We start from the raw sequence: 20,323 nt of genomic DNA, 5'->3' as shown, positions 1-20,323 counted from the left end.
ATAAAATAGACGTGAACTGAAATGAATCTCTCTGCTGGAGGCAAAACAATGTCCTCAACCTCTGATATGCTCACCAGGTCATCTCTTATAAAGCTCAGGTCAGATTGTACAGTTCCAATTTGTATGGCTACATTTCCCATTGTACCCTTCAACCTGGTTAGGCCTTTTTCACACGAGCGTGACGGATTAGGTCCGGATGCGTTCAGGGTGCCTTCAGGGAAACTCGCACCATTTTGCAAGCAAGTTCAGCCAGTTTTGTCTGCGATTGCGTTTAGTTTTCTCCATGCTGGTGCAATGTGTTTTGATGTGTTTCTCTGATAAAGAACTGAAGGTTTACAAACAACATCTTTTAGCAACCATCAGTGAAAAGCGCATTGCATCGGCACTTGCGTCCGGATCGAATGCGTTCTTTCACTGAAGCCCCATTCACTTCTATGTTGCCAGGGCTACGCAGAATATAGAACATGCTGCGTTCTTCAAGCAACGCAGAAAGGATGCGTGAAAAAAACGCTCATGTAAACCGACCCATGGAAATGAATGGGTCAGGATTCACTGCGGGTGCTAAGCATTCACATCACGCATTGCACCCGCACGGAAAACTCACTCGTGTGAAAGACGCTTTACCGTATGTCATATTTGTTTAATCATTTTTGCATCTAAATCCGTACCCTCAATCCCACCTCTGCCAGTTCTTCCTTCCTCCTCCACCCTTATAGCTGTTTCAGAATGGGGGTCTCCTTTCCTCATTCACAACATTTTGCCAAAGTTTAGGGGTTTGAGGTGGAGTAGCTGCTGACATATTTAGTTATTTCATTTTTTTTTATTTAATTAGACTCCAGGCCAGCCCCAGACCTCCTAGCATTAGCCCCTTATTCCTCTTTTGTTCTTTGGAGGTATCTCAGCTAGTTAATTCAGTATTAAATCAATATTAAATCACAGTGACCTTTTTTTTTTTTTTTTCAAATCCCCCCCCTTTCTTGCCGTTTCTGTTCATCTTTAGCCTTTAGTTTTATATATAGGTTAAGTATTCAGAGTTAGTGTATTAGCTTATTAACAGGGTTATCCGGGTCTATAAAAATAAAAAAAATATCACTACAGTGGCTTATAATATGACAGACTAGATGAGTACCTGTAAACATGTTTTGATCAAGTAGAACTTTTCTCCCATGCAGCCTCCACTTCCTGCTCCATCTCATCCTAGCTGTGGGAGTGTCAGTTGTGATGAAGCATCCACCCAGTGCCCCTCCTAGCAGTGCTGTTCCACGCCCCCTACTCCTCTTTTTCTTGTTACTCCCACCTACTACACCAACTCAGTCTAGTACTCCAGGGAGCATTCTCAGTTTGTATTTATTTACAGGACTATAAACTTCCTCATTTATACTCTCGTTAGCAAAATTTTTTGCACCTCTATCACACCTGCCCCCAGCCCCATCATACAGTCTCATGTACATCACATCTCCCCCCAGCCCCTTCATACAGTCCCATGTACATCGAATCTTCATCCCAGCCTCCATAATACAGTCCCATTTACATCACATTTGCCCCTAGCCCCATCCAGGGCCGGCGCTACCATAAGGCAGACCAAGCGGTCGCCTTAGGGCGCGCCCTGCGCAGGGCGGAAGAATTGATGAATGTTTTTTTTTTTTTTTTTTTTTTTTATGACTGACTTGTTACTTGAACCTGCTGCGTCCACCCTGCGGGTGCCGGCCGGCGGCCGCGGCGCTCGTCTAGTCTAGAGACAGTAGTCAGGGACAGGGACTCACTTTAGAGCAACAGATATCACTTGCCCCGCCCCCCTCCCCCTGTGTGGACAGTGTGCGAGTGCGGCTGTGTGCTGGCTGGGCCGCCCGGCCGGACTCGTAGTGCTAGTCAGGGCAACATAGCAGCAGCTAGGCACTGGCAGGCAGAGATAGATGAGCACAGATGAATGATAGATATTCATTCATTGGCTCAGCAGCACGCCGCTCTGGCTGCCACTACTAGTGACTGACAACTCAAGTCACCTGACCTGCAGTGCACAGGGGGGCGTGAGTAGACGCAGGCAGCTGCGGAAATTGAAAGATGTTACAGGCTTAGAGATCAACAGTGAGTACAGCATTAGCCAAGTGAAAGGAACTATGTATGTGCTGTTAATACACAAGGCGCATAGATATGTACTGCATTATACTGAAAGGCTGCTCTGTACCATACAGTATATTGAAATGAGCAAAATTCTTCTAGGTCAGATAATAGTAGCTACAATGAAAGTGTTGTATTTCATAATCTGATTAGATCATCTAATCAGATTAATCTGATAATTCTGATTCAATTTCTTGGCGGGCGCGGGCCGCGGCTGCCGTCTGAGGTCTGACTCTGCTGAATATATTATGTCTGAGTGACTGAATGAATTCTGATCTAAGGCTACTTTCACACTAGCGTTCGGGTTTCCGTTCGTGAGCTCCGTTTGAAGGAGCTCACGAGCGGACCCGAACGCAGCCGTCCAGCCCTGATGCAGTCTGAATGGAGCGGATCCGCTCAGACTGCATCAGTCTGGTGGCGTTCAGCCTCCGCTCCGCTCGCCTCCGCACGGACAGGCGGACAGCTGAACGCTGCTTGCAGCGTTCGGGTGTCCGCCTGGCCGTTCGGAGGCGTGCGGATCCGTGCGGATCCGTCCAGACTTTCAATGTAAGTCAATGGGGACGGATCCGTTTGAAGATGCCACAATGTGGCTCAATCTTCAAGCGGATCCGTCCCCCATTGACTTTACATTGAAAGTCTGGACGGATCCGTCCCAGGCTATTTTCACACTTAGCTTTTTTTTGCTAAAATAATGCAGACGGATCCGTACTGAACGGAGCCTCCGTCTGCATTATTATGATCGGATCCGTTCAGAACGGATCCGATCGAACGCTAGCCGAACGCTAGTGTGAAAGTAGCCTAATTCAGTCACTCAGACATAATATATTCAGCAGAGTCAGACGGCAGCCGTGGCCTGCGCCCGCCAAGAAATTGAATCAGAATTATCATCAGATTAGGGTACTTTCACACTTGCGTTTTTCTTTTCCGGCACTGAGTTCCGTCACAGGGGCTCTATACCGGAAAATAACTGATCAGGCATATCCCCATGCATTCTGAATGGAGAGTAATCCGTTCAGTTTGCATCAGGATGTCTTCAGTTCAGTCGTTTTGACTAATCAGGCAAAAGAGAAAACCGCAGCATGCTACGGTTTTATCTCCGGCGAAAAAAACTGAAGACTTGCCTGAATGCATTTTTTTCCATAGGAATGTATTAGTGCCGGATCCGGCATTCAAAATACCGGAATGCCGGATCCGTCCTTCCGATCTGCGCATGCGCAGACCTTTAAAAATGAAAAAAAAACAAAAAACAGATCCGTTTTGCCTGATGACACCGGAAAAACAGATCCGGTATTGCAATGCATTTTTCTGACTGATCAGGCATTTTTCTGACTGATCAGGATCCTGATCAGTCTGAAAAATGCCTGATCAGTCAGAAAAAATTACATCTGTTTGCATACAGTTTGCCTGATCAGGCAGTCAGTTCAGGCAACGGAACTGCCTGCCGGAATCAAACAACGCAAGTGTGAAAGTACCCTAAGATCAGATGATGATTCTTCAGTCAGTCATATATATTCAGGCTTCAGCAGAGTCAGTCAGACCTTCAGACAGAAGACGCACACTGGCACTCGGCAGGCTTTCAGGACTAAACAGGGGTCAGGACTTGTTAGGGTAGGTCCCAATTGAATTTTGAATGTTATTTTATAATAATTAATATGATCATTTGATTTAAAATTAATTCAAAATGATGAGATGAGCGCAAAGCGCTAGGCTAGCTAGCGCACACACAAACTAGCGCCAGAGCAGAGGCGCTCAGGCTTAGCACGACATCAATGACGTGTTTAAAATTTTTTATAACAAAACAACAATCATTAATATTGGGGGGGAAGGGGGGTGTCACACACCCCAACCGCCCCCCCCAATATTAATTGTTGTTTTGTAATAAAAAAAATGTAAACACATCATGCCCTGCTAAGCCTGAGCGCCTCTGCTCTGGCGCTAGTTTGTGTGAGGGTGACATGATGGAGCCTGGAGGGAGGGCCGGGGGGAAAAGGTAAATGTCTGTACTCTGAGTATGTCACTGTATGTGACATGGGAATGGGGCCAGGCCGCCAGGAAGGGTCGGCCGGGGGCCGTGGGGGAATAATGTGCCATGGGGGGGGGGTAAAATGTGACACATTAGGGGGTAATGATGTGATCATGGATGGGGCCAGGGCCGTCCGGGCGGGGGGGGGGGGGGGGTAATGATGTGATCATGGATGGGGGGGGGGGGGCGCCAAAATGTAGCTTCGCTTGTGTTGGCAAAAATCCTTGCACCGGCCCTGGCCCCATCATACAGTCCCATGTACATCACATCTTCATCCCAGCCTCCATCATACAGTCCCATGTACATCACACCTGACCCAGCCCCATCATACAGTCCCATGTACATCACAACTCCTACCAGCCCCATCATAAAGTCCAATGTACATCACGTCTCCCCACAGCCCCATCATACAGTCCCATGTGCATCACATCTCCCTCCTACATATACAGCACTAACCTGCAAGGACCCACTGCTCTCTGATGCAGTCTTTTTCAAACTGTGAGGCTCTAATTGGATAATGACCTCCCCTTTCCTCCTTTATCTGTGTGCCTGCACCACAAGCAGGCACTGTCAGAGATAAAAGCTCTCAACTCTCGTGAGGTAAGCCAGCCATATCTGTGCAGTCAGACAGCCACAGACTCACTGCAGGGTCCTCTGCCTTGCCGGAGGGGGCAGGGCTGAAACACTGCTGAATGGCACTAGGAGCAGAGATGAAGGGAGGCAGGGTATGAATGTGTCTCACTGCTGACTGACACGTTCATTATGGGTGGGAATCAGGAGCCCAGAACAAGTGCACAATGAAGGGGAGGTGTTCTAGGAGAGACTGTACCATGTGACCAGGCAGGGGATTTCAAGCCCTGCACAAAACTGTTACTAAATGTCAATTATAAACTTGCAGCACCTGCCAAGGGGGGGAAGGATGAAATATAATAGTTTAATTTCAGAATACCCCTTTAATTATAGGCTGTGTGTTTTTCTGATGTCATTAGAAGTTAGTCCCTTTCATCTGTGTATAATTATTATAAGCAGTCAGGCCTCATTCACACATACGTGGACCACGGTCCGTGAAAACCCGTCCTGCTGAGTGCACAACATTGGTTGCTATGATGCTGTGGGCTTTGCGCCGCCGCCGCCGCACAGTAATGCACTCGTAGGATCTATCTACCAATGACGCCGTGCGCTCGTGCACTCAGCAGGACGGGTTTTCACGGACCATGGTCCACATATGTGGACTTATAGCAAGACGTAACAGATCATAGCATAGCATAGCAGGTTATGTGGCTATTAGCAGACTATAAGGTAACATACAATAATGTCACCTATCTGGTAGCTTTGCTCCTCTGCTCCCCACTTGTTCTCTTGTATCCAAAGGTAGGTTCTTATACCCGCCACCTGTACCCCTTTCCTCTCCTTTTCACAGAGCGAAAACCCAGCTCCATGCCTCCCTCTCTCACAGATGAGACACAGAGACGGTTCCACCAGTGCAGCCTGCTCTTTTCTGGCAGCTTTACTCCTCAGCTTTCCATGGGTGAATCCACGCTGCTCCACTCCAGCATGTTCAGTTTGCTTGGCATATTCAGCTTATCAGCTCATCATCCAGGGGTAAGCACACATTCACACTGTATGCTCCAGGCTCCTCTTTTCTCCACTTCATAAGTTGACCTCACAGCGGGCTCCATGTCTCCCTCTCTCACAGGAGATGTGGAGACCTCCACTGCTCCATCAACTCCAAGCCACCACTCCAATTAGGCTGGACAGACACTACAGAGGGAGCAGCTAACAGCGAATCTGCTCCTGCTCCAAACGCTCTGGTGACCGTCACATTAGCCTCCAGCTTGGCCCTCTCAGCATTTCAGATTGGCTGGTGGGGAGGACTTTGGGTGGTTGGAGCTAAGCGTCCCTCATCAAATGCTCCTCATGCTTCCCTACAGCTGCAACTTGAGTTTTTATTGAACTCGGACAACTTTTTAAGCCTTGTCATAACAACCAATTTGAAGACCAATTTTTTTTTCTTGAGAGGCCACACCCTCTATCTGACTAGCTGTCAGTAGCAATCATTGCATCTGTGAGGCCAACTTATGAACATAGTTATTTCCAGTATCAGACATTACCCACGGGTGTTAGCTGTGTGACCCTGCCATCTCCCGCCGGCTATAGCACCAACTCAGCTCCTGAGCCGGTGCCATCCTTGAAGTATACCTAAACTTTGAATATAGCTAATTAAAAACTCTTTAAAATGTCATAAAATAAATATATCTAACATACACAGTTATGTTATTTTTAGGGACCCATCTGCAGAAGCCAGCTTAACGACTGGTAGATAGGCCCAACACACGTTTGATCAAAAATGTGCTCAAAGAGCTTCTATTTTTTCTTTTATAGTGGGTATAATACTATTTTAAAGAGGACCTTTCACCACATTTTATTAATTGTACTTGCGTGGTACCCCCCCGCTGATGCTGCCACCCTGCCTGTTTTGTTAAAATAGCGCTCCTACATACAGCGTGCTGTGCTCCCCAGTATTTTCCCCACTCAGTATGCAAATACTGAGCATCGGAGCAACAGGGAGGAGATGCAGTCTTTCTCTGTGGGTGTCTCCTTCTCCCCTGGCTGTAGCGCTGTCCAATCGCATCGGAGGTTTTTTCTATCTGGCTGTGACGCGCTGCGATTGGACAGCACTACAGCCAGGGAAGAAGGAGACACCCACAGAGAAAGACTGCATCTCCTCCCCATTGCTCCTGAACGGGGAAAATTCTGGGGGGGGCACAGCGTGGCGTATGAGCACTATTTTAACAAAGCAGGCAGCATCAGCATGGGTTACCATGCTAGTACAGGTACTCATCTAAATTAATAAAATCCAGTGAAAGGTCCTCTTTAAGTTAGAATGATCCTTACTTCTCAGTCTTATTGTTTGTATGTGAAATATTGTGCTGTCATACCTTTTTTGTTTTCTTCCTGCATGTTAGATTTATAGATATGCATCTGCGATTATGTGCTAGTCTAAATTTTCTTGTAGTTTCTTACGGAATAGGTAACGGAGGTTGAGGTGCCTACAGTGCTTCGGAATCCGTACACTTTTACACCGCTGTCGTGTCAGCAGTGTACGGGTGTATAGATTCCACTGTGGGCAGACATCACTGCTTTTGCCTGTACCAGCACCGCTCTGTTAAAGCCTGATATAGTACATCCGATGTGCTATGCCATGCTATGGTGAAGCTGGTGCAGGCAGGAGCAGCCATGTGCTATGCAGAGCTCCTGGTTGCAATTGCTCTGCTAAAAGCCTCACATACAGCAGAAGTACATGTTAAACTTATCATGTTAAACCTATCACAGAATCATTATAAATGTTCTCAGTATTAAAACAGTGCATATCCACATTTACCTGTACATTCAGCAAGTCTATTTCCACCAACATACTGAGATGTCCATGAAAACCCAGTTTGTCGTCCACATATTTCATACAACCTACTTCTCCTTAAAAATGAAAAATCATAGCCCTACAAAAGGACAAGGCGTTGTTTTAGTTAGTATTCGTGATATATTACTATATAAAACATAATCATACACAAATACAGTTTAGTCAGACATTCTTGCTATAGCACCTATGTATTTGAGTATGTTTTCCTTGAAACTGAGAGATTTATCAAGACTGGTATAAAAAGAAAACTGGCTTAGTTGCCCATAGCAATCAGTCAATCAATCAGATTCCACGGGAGTTCTGAAAAGCTCAAAGGAGCTCTGAAAAATTAAAGGTGGAATCTGATTAGTTGCCATAGACATTTAAGCCAGTTTTCCTTTACACAAATTTTGATAAATCTTCCCCTGTATCTTTTGAAAAATCTAGTTTATGGCCTCATGCACACGACCGTTGTGTGCATCCGTGGCCGTTGTGCTGTTTTCCGTTTTTCTTCGCTGACCCATTGACTTTCAATGGGTCCGTGGAAAAATCGGAAAATGCACCATTTTGCAGCCGAGGCCGTGATCCGTGTATCCTGTCCGTCAAAAAAATATGACCTGTCCTATTTTTTTGACGGACAACGGTTCACGGACCCATTCAAGTCAATGGGTCCGTGAAAGAACACGGATGCACACAAGATTGGCATCCGTGTCCGTGATCCGTGGCCGTAGGTTGCTTTCATACAGAAGGATCCGAAGATCCGTCTGCATAAAAGCTTTTTCAGATCTAAGTTTTCACTTCGTGAAAACTCATATCCGACAGTATATTCTAACACAGAGGCGTTCCCATGGTGATGGGGACACTTTTAGTTAGAATACACTACAAACTTTGTACAAGACTGCCCCCTGCTGCCTGGCAGCACCCGATCTCTTACAGGGGGCCGTTATTAGCACAATTAACCCCTTCAGGTGCGGCACCTGAAGGGGTTAATTGTACTATCATATCCCCCTGTAAGAGATCAGGGCTGCCAGGCAGCAGGGGGCAGACCCCCCCCCCAGTTTGAATATCGTTGGTGGCACAGTGTGCGCCCCCCATTGGGCCCCCCTTCCTCCCTCTAGTGTAATAAATCGTTGGTGGCACAGTGTGCGCCACCCATCGGGCCCCCCTCCCTCTATAGCAGTAACAACATTGGTGGCAGTGTGCGGCCTCCCCCCCCGATCATTGGTGGCAGCGTAGTTCCGATCGGAGTCCCAGTTTAATCGCTGGGGCTCCGATCGGTAACCATGGCAACCAGGAAGCTACTGCAGTCCTGGTTGCCATGGTTACTTAGCAATAGTACAATAGTAGAAGATTCATACTCACCTGCTTGCTGCTGCGATGTCTGTGACCGGCCGGGAGCTCCTCCTACTGGTAAGTGACAGTTCTTTAGCAATGCGCCGCACAGACCTGTCACTTACCAGTAGGTGGAGCTCCCGGCCGGACACAGACATCGCAGCAGCAAGCAGGTAACTATGAATCTTCTACTATTGTACTATTGCTAAGTAACCATGGCAACCAGGACTGCAGTAGCGTCCTGGTTGCCATGGTTACCGATCGGAACCCCAGCGATTAAACTGGGACTCCGATTGGAACTCCGCTGCCACCAATGATCGGTGGGGGGGGGGGAGATGGGAGGCCGCACACTGGCCACCAATGTTGTTACTGCTATAGAGGCAGGGGGGCCGATGGGGGATGCACACTGTGCCACCAACGATTTATAACAATAGAGGGAGGAAGGGGGGGCCCGATGGGGGGCGCACACTGTGCCACCAACGATTTATTACACTAGAGGGATGAAGGGGGGCGCACACTGTGCCACCAACGATATTCAAACTGGGGAGGGGGGGGTCTGCCCCCTGCTGCCTGGCAGCCCTGATCTCTTACACGGGGATATGATAGTACAATTAACCCCTTCAGGTGCCGCACCTGAAGGGGTTAATTGTGGTATCATATCCCCCTGTAAGAGATCGGGTGCTGCCAGGCAGCAGTGGGCAGTCTTGTACCAGGTTTGTAGTGTATTCTAACTAGAAGCGTCCCCATCACCATGGGAACGCCTCTGTGTTAGAATATACTGTCGGATCTGAGTTTCACGATGTAGCTCATATCTGACAGTATATTCTAACATAGAGGCGTTCCCATGGTGATGGGGACTCTTCAAGTTAAAATATACCATCGGATTGGAGAAAACTCCAATCCGATGGTATAAAAGAACTCCAGACTTTACATTGAAAGTCAATGGGGACGGATCCATTTGAAATGGCACCATATTGTGTCAACGTCAAACGGATCCGTCCCCATTGACTTGCATTGTAATTCAGGACAGATCCGTTTGGCTCCGCACGGCCAGGCGGACACCAAAACGACTTTTTTTTCATGTCCGTGGATCCTCCAAAAATCAAGGAAGACCCACGGACGAAAAAACGGTCACGGATCACGGACCCACGGACCCCGTTTTTGCGGACCGTGAAAAAAAACTGTCGTGTGCATGAGGCCTAACTCGTATGTGTCAGTCGAATAGTCAAATGCAGCAGTATGCTTATGTAGTAGAATATTTCTGCCAATATTTCTGATAGATAGATAGATATCTAATACTTCTTGGCCTATATGTTGAATGTTCCCACTAAACAGATTTGGAATGTAGCCTTATCAGTTTATACTAAATGTCTGTAACATTGTATAAAATGTGAGAATGAATACCTGATCACACATTGGTTTGCAGAAGTAAGCGTTATCTAAGTAAGCACACACCAAACCCCCGTTTGTTGGCACTAGCGGCATAGTGCAGTTAGTTGTCCTCACAGTTTTGTCATAAACTTTAGACAAAAAAAAGAAAAGTATTTTAGACAGCAACATCATAAATAGAAGTATGGCACTCCTACACAAAGTAAAGCACTAATGTATACCTTTCGACTGATATCCTTTAAGGCTGTTAAGTGCCTGCTGCGTCCACCAGATAAGTGAGTCAATCTGTGACAGGGTCAGGTTGGTGAGATCTTTATCGAGATCAATGAAGTGCTAGAATTGAAAACCATAGCAATATGCAATACGTTTTAAAGTGAATTTCTGAAGTAAACTTCTGTGGGACCTCATAAATCTCTATTAATTAAGACTTTCCCAGCAGAGATGGGATTCAGTAATCCGATATCAGAAACATGAAAATTAAAAAAAATAAAATAATATAATATTATATATACATATATATATATATATCCTAGCAGAAGGACCCGGCTTAGCACGGGTATATTTCATCTATTTCATTTAATGTTTCTGTGTGTCGTTAAAAAATATCGTCAGTATACCCTATAATAGAGACCTCTACAGCACCCCTCCCCACTGTCTGCTGAGCTGTGTATCTAATCTTATCCTGTGTGATACCATCCGCTGAGCTGTGTATCGAATACTATCCTGTGTGATACTGTCTGCTGAGCTCTGTATCTAATCATATCCTGTGTGATACTGTCTGCTGAGCTGTGTATCTAATCCTTGCTGAGCTGTGTATCTAATCCTATCCTGTGTGATACTGTCTGCTGAGCTGTGTATCTAATCCTATACCGTGTGATACTGTATGCTGAGCTGTGTATCTAATCTTACCCTGTATCATACTGTCTGCTGAGCTTTTTATCTAATATCCTATCCTGTGTGATACTGCCTGCTGAGCTATGTATCTAATCCTGACACATCATATGACTGAATATTTAAGGACCTGCGAACTGCTAAAACCTGTGATCAGTTGTTATGGAAACCTGGAGTAGGACCTGCGAGCTTCTTTTGGCTGATAAGGGACATGTGACTGTGTACATGTCAGTTGGGGGCTTGTATTGGCTTAGGCTACTTTCACACTTGCGTTTGATCGGATCCGTTCATATTAATGCAGACGGTAGCCTGAGCGGATCCGTTCAGACTTTCAATGTAAAGTCAATGGGGGACGGATCCGGATTGAGCCATATGGTGTCATCTTCAAGCGGATCCGTTCCCATTGACTTACATTGTAAGTCTGGACGGATCCGCACGCCTCCGCACGGCCAGGCGGACAGCTGAACGCTGCAAGCAGCGTTCAGCTGTCCGCCTGGCCGTGCGGAGGCGAGCGGAGCGGAGGCTGAACGCCGCCAGACTGAGGCAGTCTGAGCGGATCCGCATCCATTCAGACTGCATCAGGGCTGGACGGAAGCGTTCTGCTCCGCTCGTGAGCTCCTTCAAACGGAGCTCACGAGCGGACAGCAGAACGCTAGTGTGAAAGTAGCCTAATGCAGGTAGTTTTGGGGGAATATCTCAGGAACAGTGCGTCCTAGAAACCTTTCCAGACACCTGATGTACCTGTGTGCCAAATTTGGTGAAGATCGGTCCAGTAGTTTGGTTGTAAATAAAGAAAAGACAGACAGACAAACAATTTTTTCTCTTATATACAGTATATAAAAATGAGTTTCTATCTGTCTGGACGTCTGTCTGTTCTTTATGCGTGACCAAACGACTGGACTGATCTTCACCAAATTTGGCACACATGTACATCAGGTGTCCGGGGAGGTTTTAGACTGGGGCCAGCTCTCTAGGAAGTACCGTTTCTGAGATATTCCCCAAAAAATTACTTGCTTTAGCCAATACAAGCCTGCAAGTGTTTCTCTTCATATGCCAACTGCAATACACACGGTCACATGTCCCTTATCTGCCAATAGAAGCTCGCAGGTCCTACCCCAGGTTTCCATAACAACTGATCACAGGTTTTAGCAGTTCGCAGGTCCTTAAATATTCAGTCATATGAAGTGTATCAGCCAATATAAGTTCACTTTGAATTTACCAGGTTTTCACACAGGATAGGATTAGATACACAGCTCAACAGACAGTATCACACAGGATAGGATTAGATACACACCTCAGCAGACAGTATCACACAGGGTATGATTAGATAAACAGCTCAGCAGACAGTATCACACAGGATAGGATTAGATACACGGCTCAGCAAACAGTATCACACAGGATAGGATTAGATACAAAGCTCAGCAGACAATATCACACAGGATAGGACTAGATACACAGCTCAGCAGACAGTATTACATAGGATAGGATTAGATACACAGCTCAGCAGACAGTATCACACAACATAAGATTAGATACAGAGCTCAGCAGACAGTATCACACAGGGTATGATTAGATAAACAGCTCAGCAGGCAGTATCACACAGGATAGGATTAGATACACGGCTCAGCAAACAGTATCACACAGGATAGGATTAGATACAAAGCTCAGCAGACAATATCACACAGGATAGGACTAGATACACAGCTCAGCAGACAGTATTACATAGGATAGGATAGGATTAGATACAGAGCTCAGCAGACAGTATCACACAACATAAGATTAGATACAGAGCTCAGCAGACAGTATCACACAGGGTATGATTAGATAAACAGCTCAGCAGTCAGTATCACACAGGATAGGATTAGATACACAGCTTAGCAGACAGTATCACACAGGATAGGATTAGATACACAGCTTAGCAGACAGTATCACACAGGATAGGATTAGATACACAGCTTAGCAGACAGTGGGGCGGGATGCTGTAGAGGTCACTGTTATTGGGATACTGTTGATATCTTTTAACAACACACAGAAACATTAAATGAAATAGATGAAATATACCAGTGCGAAGCCGGGTCCTTCTGCTAGTATATGTATAAAAGATATATATATATTAAATGCACCTAAATGAGAGGTATTTTGTAAGACTAATCAGGCACAATACCCCATATATCGTCATTGCGGAGGGGGAGAGGTCACTTGATTAACCTTTATTTTTCTTAGGGCACACAAACATACTTTCTTTTCGTGTCTGTTCCATTTTTTTGCGGACCGTATGCGGAACCATTCATTTTAATAGGTCCGCGAAAAAAACTGAAGTTAGAACATAGAACATGTCCTAAAATTGTCTGCATTATGGACAAGAATAGTACAGGTCTATTAGGGGTCAGCTATTCTGTTCCACAAAATACGTTATGCACATGGACGTCATCCGTATTTTTTGCAGATTTGTTTTTTGTGTACTGCAAAATACATATGGTCATGTGCATGAGCCCTTAGGCTGTTGCACATGGAGGCACACAGGGACATTGATCATCTATAATACAGAGTTAGAGCAGTGTGTCAGGGGAGCATACCTACATTGTACAGTATCAGATACATAATCTGACAGAACAAAAATCTGTATACCTCTGTATCAGATTGGGTGCAATGGGAGGTACTGTAGGACTCCAGAAACTGGATGACATATTAGACTTCTACTCAACTTGGATGTTGCATAGAGCCGTAATACAGTCATGTGCATTGTCCATAAAGGTAATCATTCTAAATAACTCAACTGGAATTTTTTCTTAATACCTTTAATTTCTTTTGCAGAGATTTGTAAGACATATCTTTGGGGTTATCCCTATTCTTGGCCAGTTCTGAAAGAAAAGGTAAATAATAGAACTTTGTGGAAATAACTATAACCAGCTACAAGCCAGATTCACACAGAGCAGTTTTTTTTCTTAACTAAAATATGGAATGGATGCAATAAAAAGAGGGAAACAAGTTCATATATTAATACGCCTTTGAAGATTAGCTAAGGGAAAAGTAACATAAACAAAACTGCATTAAATTGCCCTGTGTAAACCAGAGTGTAATACTTATATGTATATTATTATATTACATGAAAGTTTCCATTCTAGTTATATAACAGGGCTGCCATATTCACACAGTTGTACAGACAATTGTATAGACATCTTTCTCTACCTTACTACACCTCATAGATGATGAAAAAGTACATACACCAACATTTTGCTTAAAAATGGCTTACTTTAATTTCGGTTTATTGTACCTTCACTTAGCCATGTCATTTACTTCACAAAAACGTTATGGTAGGTGTAAAAAATGTTTAATGTGTAATACATTTCACAGCAATTACAAATTTATGAACATACTGCATACATTCTACACACAATAATGTAATTTTCACATGTGGAACGAATTCAAAAATTCTCCAAAATTGTCTTAAAATAAATGGGCTGATAAGAGATAAAATCGACACTGTGGCGCATTGAAAATTCTGTAAAAGTAACTAATCAGTTATTGATCAACTCTTTTTAAACTTACCTGTACCTTGTGTGTTGGATACCTCCAAAAGATCATTTTCTAAAATGAAAAAATATATACAAATTTTTGCAAAATTTTGCAGAGCTTAACAAAGCACTTACAGATTTTTTTTATTTATTTTTGCTCCAGTTGTAATGTTTACAAGGTAAATACTAGCTAGTCTCATAGGAATGAATAGAGTGACACACTTCTGGTCCAGAATAAAGAGGCTATATGATTTGCAGAGTCAGAGTGCTATCACATCATATAAATGCTCAAAAACAAGGTCAGAGCAAGTAGATCTCCTAAATAAAAGCAATAGGGAGATGGCCACTGAGGATCAGAATAAGGTAGACACTAAATGGGCTCATCAGTTCTATCTATACAATAGGAAAGAGTAATGGATATAGCTAGTGCCAGTACTGTTAATACAACTAGCAATATTACTTATGTACTTAATGCATGAATGTAGACATGGTACAAGCTAAACAAAGCTACATAAAGTATATATGAGCAAAGTACCGGGTCCAGATGGACTAGTGATGAGCGAAATGAAGTCCACCAAGTGGACTTCGTTACGAATTTCAAGATAAATCTCCTTGTGCTTCGCAAAAGCGAATCAATTTAAACTGAAATAGTGTAAAAAAAAACTAAAGAAATCATACCTGATCCATTTTCTCACGACAGGCCAGCCGCCACCATCTTGCTTGAAGATCTCAGCCAAAATCCTGTGCGCGGTGACGTATGAAGTCACCACTCAGCTGGCATGATAACGTCATCTAAGGCCATGCAAGATTTTGCACCAGACCTTCAAGCAAGATGGCGACAGCTGGCCCATCATGAGAAAATGAACCAAGTAAGTAAGATTTATTTCTTTTTTTATAATTTTACACTGTATTATTCCTATCAGATGTTGGGATCAGCTATGAACTTGGCATCTGAGGTGTACAATGACGGGAGTGGTGCAAACCTTGTCATTGCACCCACTACTTACAAAGAAATGCGCTTTGTGACAAAATAATTAACTACAAAGCTGATTTTTTTTTGTGAAATTCAGCAAAACTGTGGAATCAAATTTTACAAAGCTTCGCTCATCTCTATTGATGACCTATCCTCTGGATATTTCATTAGTATCTGATCGGTAGAAGTCGACACCCGGGGCTCCCACCGTTCTCGCTGCTTTCCCTAGGCTGGATGACGACATATTCATCGACCACATGGCCTAGGCACAGCTCAGCCCCATAGAAGTGAATGGGGCTGAGCTGCGATACCAAGCACAGCTGCAATACAATGCACGGCACTTTGCTTGGTGAGCACAGAGAAGGAGTACCAATGCCTTCTCAAAAGTTGGATCGGCCGGGGTCCCGGGTGTCGGATCACCACTGATCACCAGAGGATAGGTCATATGCAGAGGATGGGTAATCAGTATTAAAATTTCAGAAAACTCTTTTAACTTCCATTGTGGGAAAAATGTTTGAAGGACTATTAAGAAACTATATACAGGAGTATATGACTGCATGGGGTTACCAAGGACAGAATACTAACCTGATTTGTTTGAGGATGTAAGTAGATGCCTGGGTAGAGGGCTGACTGTGGATATAATGTTCTTGGATTTTGCCAAGGCATTTAATATTGTCCTTCATAGATGCTTAATTGGTTAAATAAGGTCTGTAGGCTTAGTAAGCATAGTTTGTAATTGGACTGTAAACTAGCTGAAAGATCATATCCAGAGAGTTGTGGTCAGTTTTTCCTATTCTAAATGGTCACCTGTTATACATGTAAGTGGAAAGTGGTGTTGCCGAAGGTTCAGCGTTTGCTCCAGTATTGTTTAACTTATTTTTTTAATGACATATGTGAATGGAATAATAGATGATACCAAGCTATGTAGTACAGTGGATCTATGGAACATGTAAATCCATGTGGAAAATTAGATTTAAAGGGTTAAATGACCCAGATCAGCGATTCTGCTCACCCGGACCACTAGATCAGGGGAAACCTGTGCAGCTTTTATTCTAGATGCCTGTAAAAAAAGGCACTGGCCTAGAATAATGCCAATTAATGACCGCCATAAAAACACAATTAGCGGTCATTAAGGGGTTAATGGGGATAAATGTATGTATCTGAATACTAGCAATCTACATGTAACATATATCTTAGGGGGAGTAACACTGGGAGATTCACTTTTGGAGAAGGATTTGGCTGTCCGTGTAGATCATAAACTAAATAACAGCATGCTATGTCAATCAGCTGTTTTTAATGCCAGCAAAATACTGTCATGCGTTAACCCCTTATTGTCCAGTGCCATACATGTACAGTGCTGGTCAGGTTTTTAAAGATGGACATCTTAATTCAGAAATTTTTTGAAATTTGGGCCTTATCTCTTCTCGTCTGTAATATATTATTGTAATGTTTGTAAATAGGATACCTATTGCTAAAATAGACGTCGCTATAGAAATTGCTACTTCATTTCAGAAATGTGAATTCACATTTAAAGTGTAATGTATCTCCAAATACAAACAAGTTTACATGAATCAGTAGTGCAAGAAAGATAATAAAACCCATCAGAGAAAAATGCAGGGGAGATGGCTTTTCAGCTTCATTAAGAGATCAAGTTACATGGTGCAGAAGGAAGCTGGGGACTAGTTGCTATGATGTCTTCCATACACAGCACACAAAGGAAGCAGGGGATTCTGCTTCCCTTTCTCTCTGTAACACACCATCATGCGATAAGTAGCATCATGGAAGTAGTACTGAGTAGTGTACTTCAGAAGTATCTCTGTGTTTCTCCCTGTCCCTCTGACACTGCAGCTGCTTCTTTCATCCTCTGTCATTTCTATAGACTTCTATGGGCCCCATATAACCTGATTTCCCCTCTCTAGAGGCAGATTTGATCAGTGAATTGAGAGTGAGTGAACATTTAGAGAGTGAGATGTGCACAGTGAAGTCTTTTTTCGCACCAAACTTATAAAGTATCTAAGTATGTTCACTCACTAACAGGAGGGTACGGTACTTTTAAAATGTTGCAATAAAGATTAACATACTGTACACATGCTTGACAGTTATGTCACTCACCGTGGGGCTAGTGTAATCGTGTAGGTTACAGTCTCTCAAAGGCATTCAACCATTTACAGTCTATAAGTACTAAAGAGAACCTTCCTAAGCCAGGGAATATGGCAGCTGTTATACTTGCCTTAGCCTCTAGTCCCTCTACAGGAGCTCCTGCATGAGACAGGGCATGTGTTGTTAGGGAAACTGCAGTCACCATGGCTGTCCTCCCATGAACACTGCAGGTTGCCTTTGGTATCACTGCTCCATGTTCCTATCCAGGAACTCCACTTAGGTGGTTTGCTGCCTATTCTGCTGGGCCTGATATGGGTCACTATTTCTTTGTGCGTGCCTGGCTGGCTTCTGGTACTATCTCGCAACGTTTTCCCATGTATACTTGAAGGAGGGAGACTCCCTCTCCTCCTGCACAATGGACATTGATTCCGATGTGTTGCAGGATTTGCTGCAGCAAGCCTATTCCAGCTCTTAGTCTAGTAGCCCTCATTCTAATATGGCATCACCATTCCTTATAAGGAGGCCCCCTGCCTACTCCCTCCTTTGAGTGGATTATGTGCTAGCCATGTCAATGCTCGTGACTGGGATAGGCTAAAACTTAAATTGCTGAAGTGGAATCTCCACTTATATTCTTCTAAAGGACCCAGACTCTTCTCTCTGTAGCGCTGGAGCGGCAGAACCACTTATTTCTTCAGACGTGAAGCAGCAATGCTGCAAGCTTTAATTCCAGTGTACTCCAGACACACCTTACAAACAGTTAAAGAGGCAAAGAGCATGGGAAAAAAGAGCTTGATAAGGGGAGATAGAGGCATTTTTTCTAATAAGATATATTACCAAATTTAATTTCTTCAGTTACACTATAGATTTCTTATAACTGAGGTACACTAAGACAATGACACAATAAACTATATGTACAATGTGTGCAGCAGCATAAATGCCCAGTAGGTTAGAGGGCCCGATTCCAGCTTAAATGGCGATAATAAGAATTTTATGGCTCACAATTACTTGTTGATTTTTAGAGATATAATGACAGCTCTACAATGACAATGTAGAGATCAAGGTGCCTGCATACTGTCCTAAGATAGGGTGCTTCTGCTGTCTTAACTTTTTTTTTCAAAATTTTTATTAGAAGAATAGAAAAAAAATCACAATTATTACCATACAAGAGTTAGTCATCGACATTATTACTTTTCTTCTTTTTACCCCATTTAAGCCTTACCCCCACCCTTATCTACCCTGCCTTCCCATTGCGATGCGTCTCCTAGCCCCTCCATCATCAAGACGGGGTCGGGATATCGATGAGGTGGAGGTGAGGAAGCTTAAAGCTTCCAATTCCCCATATCTTATTCCATTTCTCCTCCAATGTTTATTTGCTTATATAGAAAATTTTCATATCTCTTAATCTTATTAACCAAATTTAACCATGTATTTACACTAGGTGTATTTTGTGAAAACCAGACTTTGTAATCAAGAGTCTCGCCAAAAACATTATTTTAATTAACAGAATCTTTGTATACTTATAACAATTAACCTGGGAAAGATCACCAAGTGTCCAGTATAGTTCGATAAACGGAATCACTACTTTTAATTTTCTGGGTAATACAGTTGTTAATTGCCCTCCAATATTCTATTTATTCTCTACAGGACCAGAACATGTGTAAATAATCCACTCCATGTGAATCACGCCGTGGACAATTGGAAGTGTTTCTCAAACCACGTTTGCTAAGCCATTCTGGTGTGATGTATATTTACTGTCTTTACTTTCTAATCTGTAATAGACAAATGCCAGTTGTAATAGGGTGACAACTATGGAACACAGTCCATGCATATACATTTCACAAGAATGAGAGAGGACAGATATAATGACTCAAACACTTACCTAAGCCGTGGATAGTTACTTTGAAATAAATAACTGCGAAAATGAAAATGACAGATTTCTGCATGGCTCCCTTCGAGACAAAGTCGTACCAGGATTTGTATTGTGTACCAGCATACTATATTTACTGGCTTATTTGAACTGATTGCTCAATTGCTGATACTGCAGGGAAAGTTAAGGTTTCCTGTAAATGTTTCAAAATTGCTGATAAAGAGGTGCTGATAAACACATGACACGAACAGTGAAAATATGAAAGGAATGTATCAAGTATTTATTTTTACATGAAGTAATTATTCTCATTTTATAAAATCATGGCATATTACTAGGGTATGCCATCATAAAAAATAAAATAAAAAGATACAAAATCTGATGTAAGTGCATTGATAAATTACTTCTATTGTGTAAAGCGTGATGTAAATTGGGAAATTTGAGCCATAAGTTTGGCATTGATGAAATTTGGAATGTTTTAGAATTATCTTGGTGAAATGGATGGTAACATAACATGTAAAATATCACCCAAAAATGTAAAAAATAAATTGTAAATAAAACCTGTACCAAATCGTATGATATGTCAGTCCGTGTTATGTCATGTCCAGGGACGTACATAGAAATCATGGGGCCCCATGGCAAAACTTTTTGTGCCCCTCCCGGGGTGGGATATAAAGTACAAGTTAAATATTTTATACTTTTGATGCCTATATTGAGTAGA

At 43.3% G+C, this 20,323-nt stretch overlaps 1 protein-coding gene across 1 annotated transcript in view; it reads right to left on the bottom strand.

The window, feature by feature from the left end:
- The window catches only part of LOC122940975, a 48,617-nt gene extending 28,873 nt beyond the window's left edge, over positions 1 to 19,744 (bottom strand). The window contains exons 1-6 of the mRNA XM_044297927.1: positions 19,618 to 19,744; positions 14,700 to 14,738; positions 13,947 to 14,011; positions 10,481 to 10,592; positions 10,275 to 10,390; positions 7,524 to 7,638 (exon numbers count right to left, since the gene is read on the bottom strand). Of these exons, the coding sequence (XP_044153862.1) occupies positions 7,524 to 7,638; positions 10,275 to 10,390; positions 10,481 to 10,592; positions 13,947 to 14,011; positions 14,700 to 14,738; positions 19,618 to 19,681 (511 nt within the window). The 5' untranslated portion in view covers positions 19,682 to 19,744. The remainder of the gene's footprint in view (positions 1 to 7,523; positions 7,639 to 10,274; positions 10,391 to 10,480; positions 10,593 to 13,946; positions 14,012 to 14,699; positions 14,739 to 19,617) is intronic.
- Positions 19,745 to 20,323: the final 579 nt, after the last annotated feature.

The sequence above is a fragment of the Bufo gargarizans genome, chromosome 6 (assembly GCF_014858855.1).
Source record: "Bufo gargarizans isolate SCDJY-AF-19 chromosome 6, ASM1485885v1, whole genome shotgun sequence".
NCBI classification, from domain to species: domain Eukaryota; kingdom Metazoa; phylum Chordata; class Amphibia; order Anura; family Bufonidae; genus Bufo; species Bufo gargarizans.
This window is presented reverse-complemented; position numbering and strand designations above follow the sequence as displayed.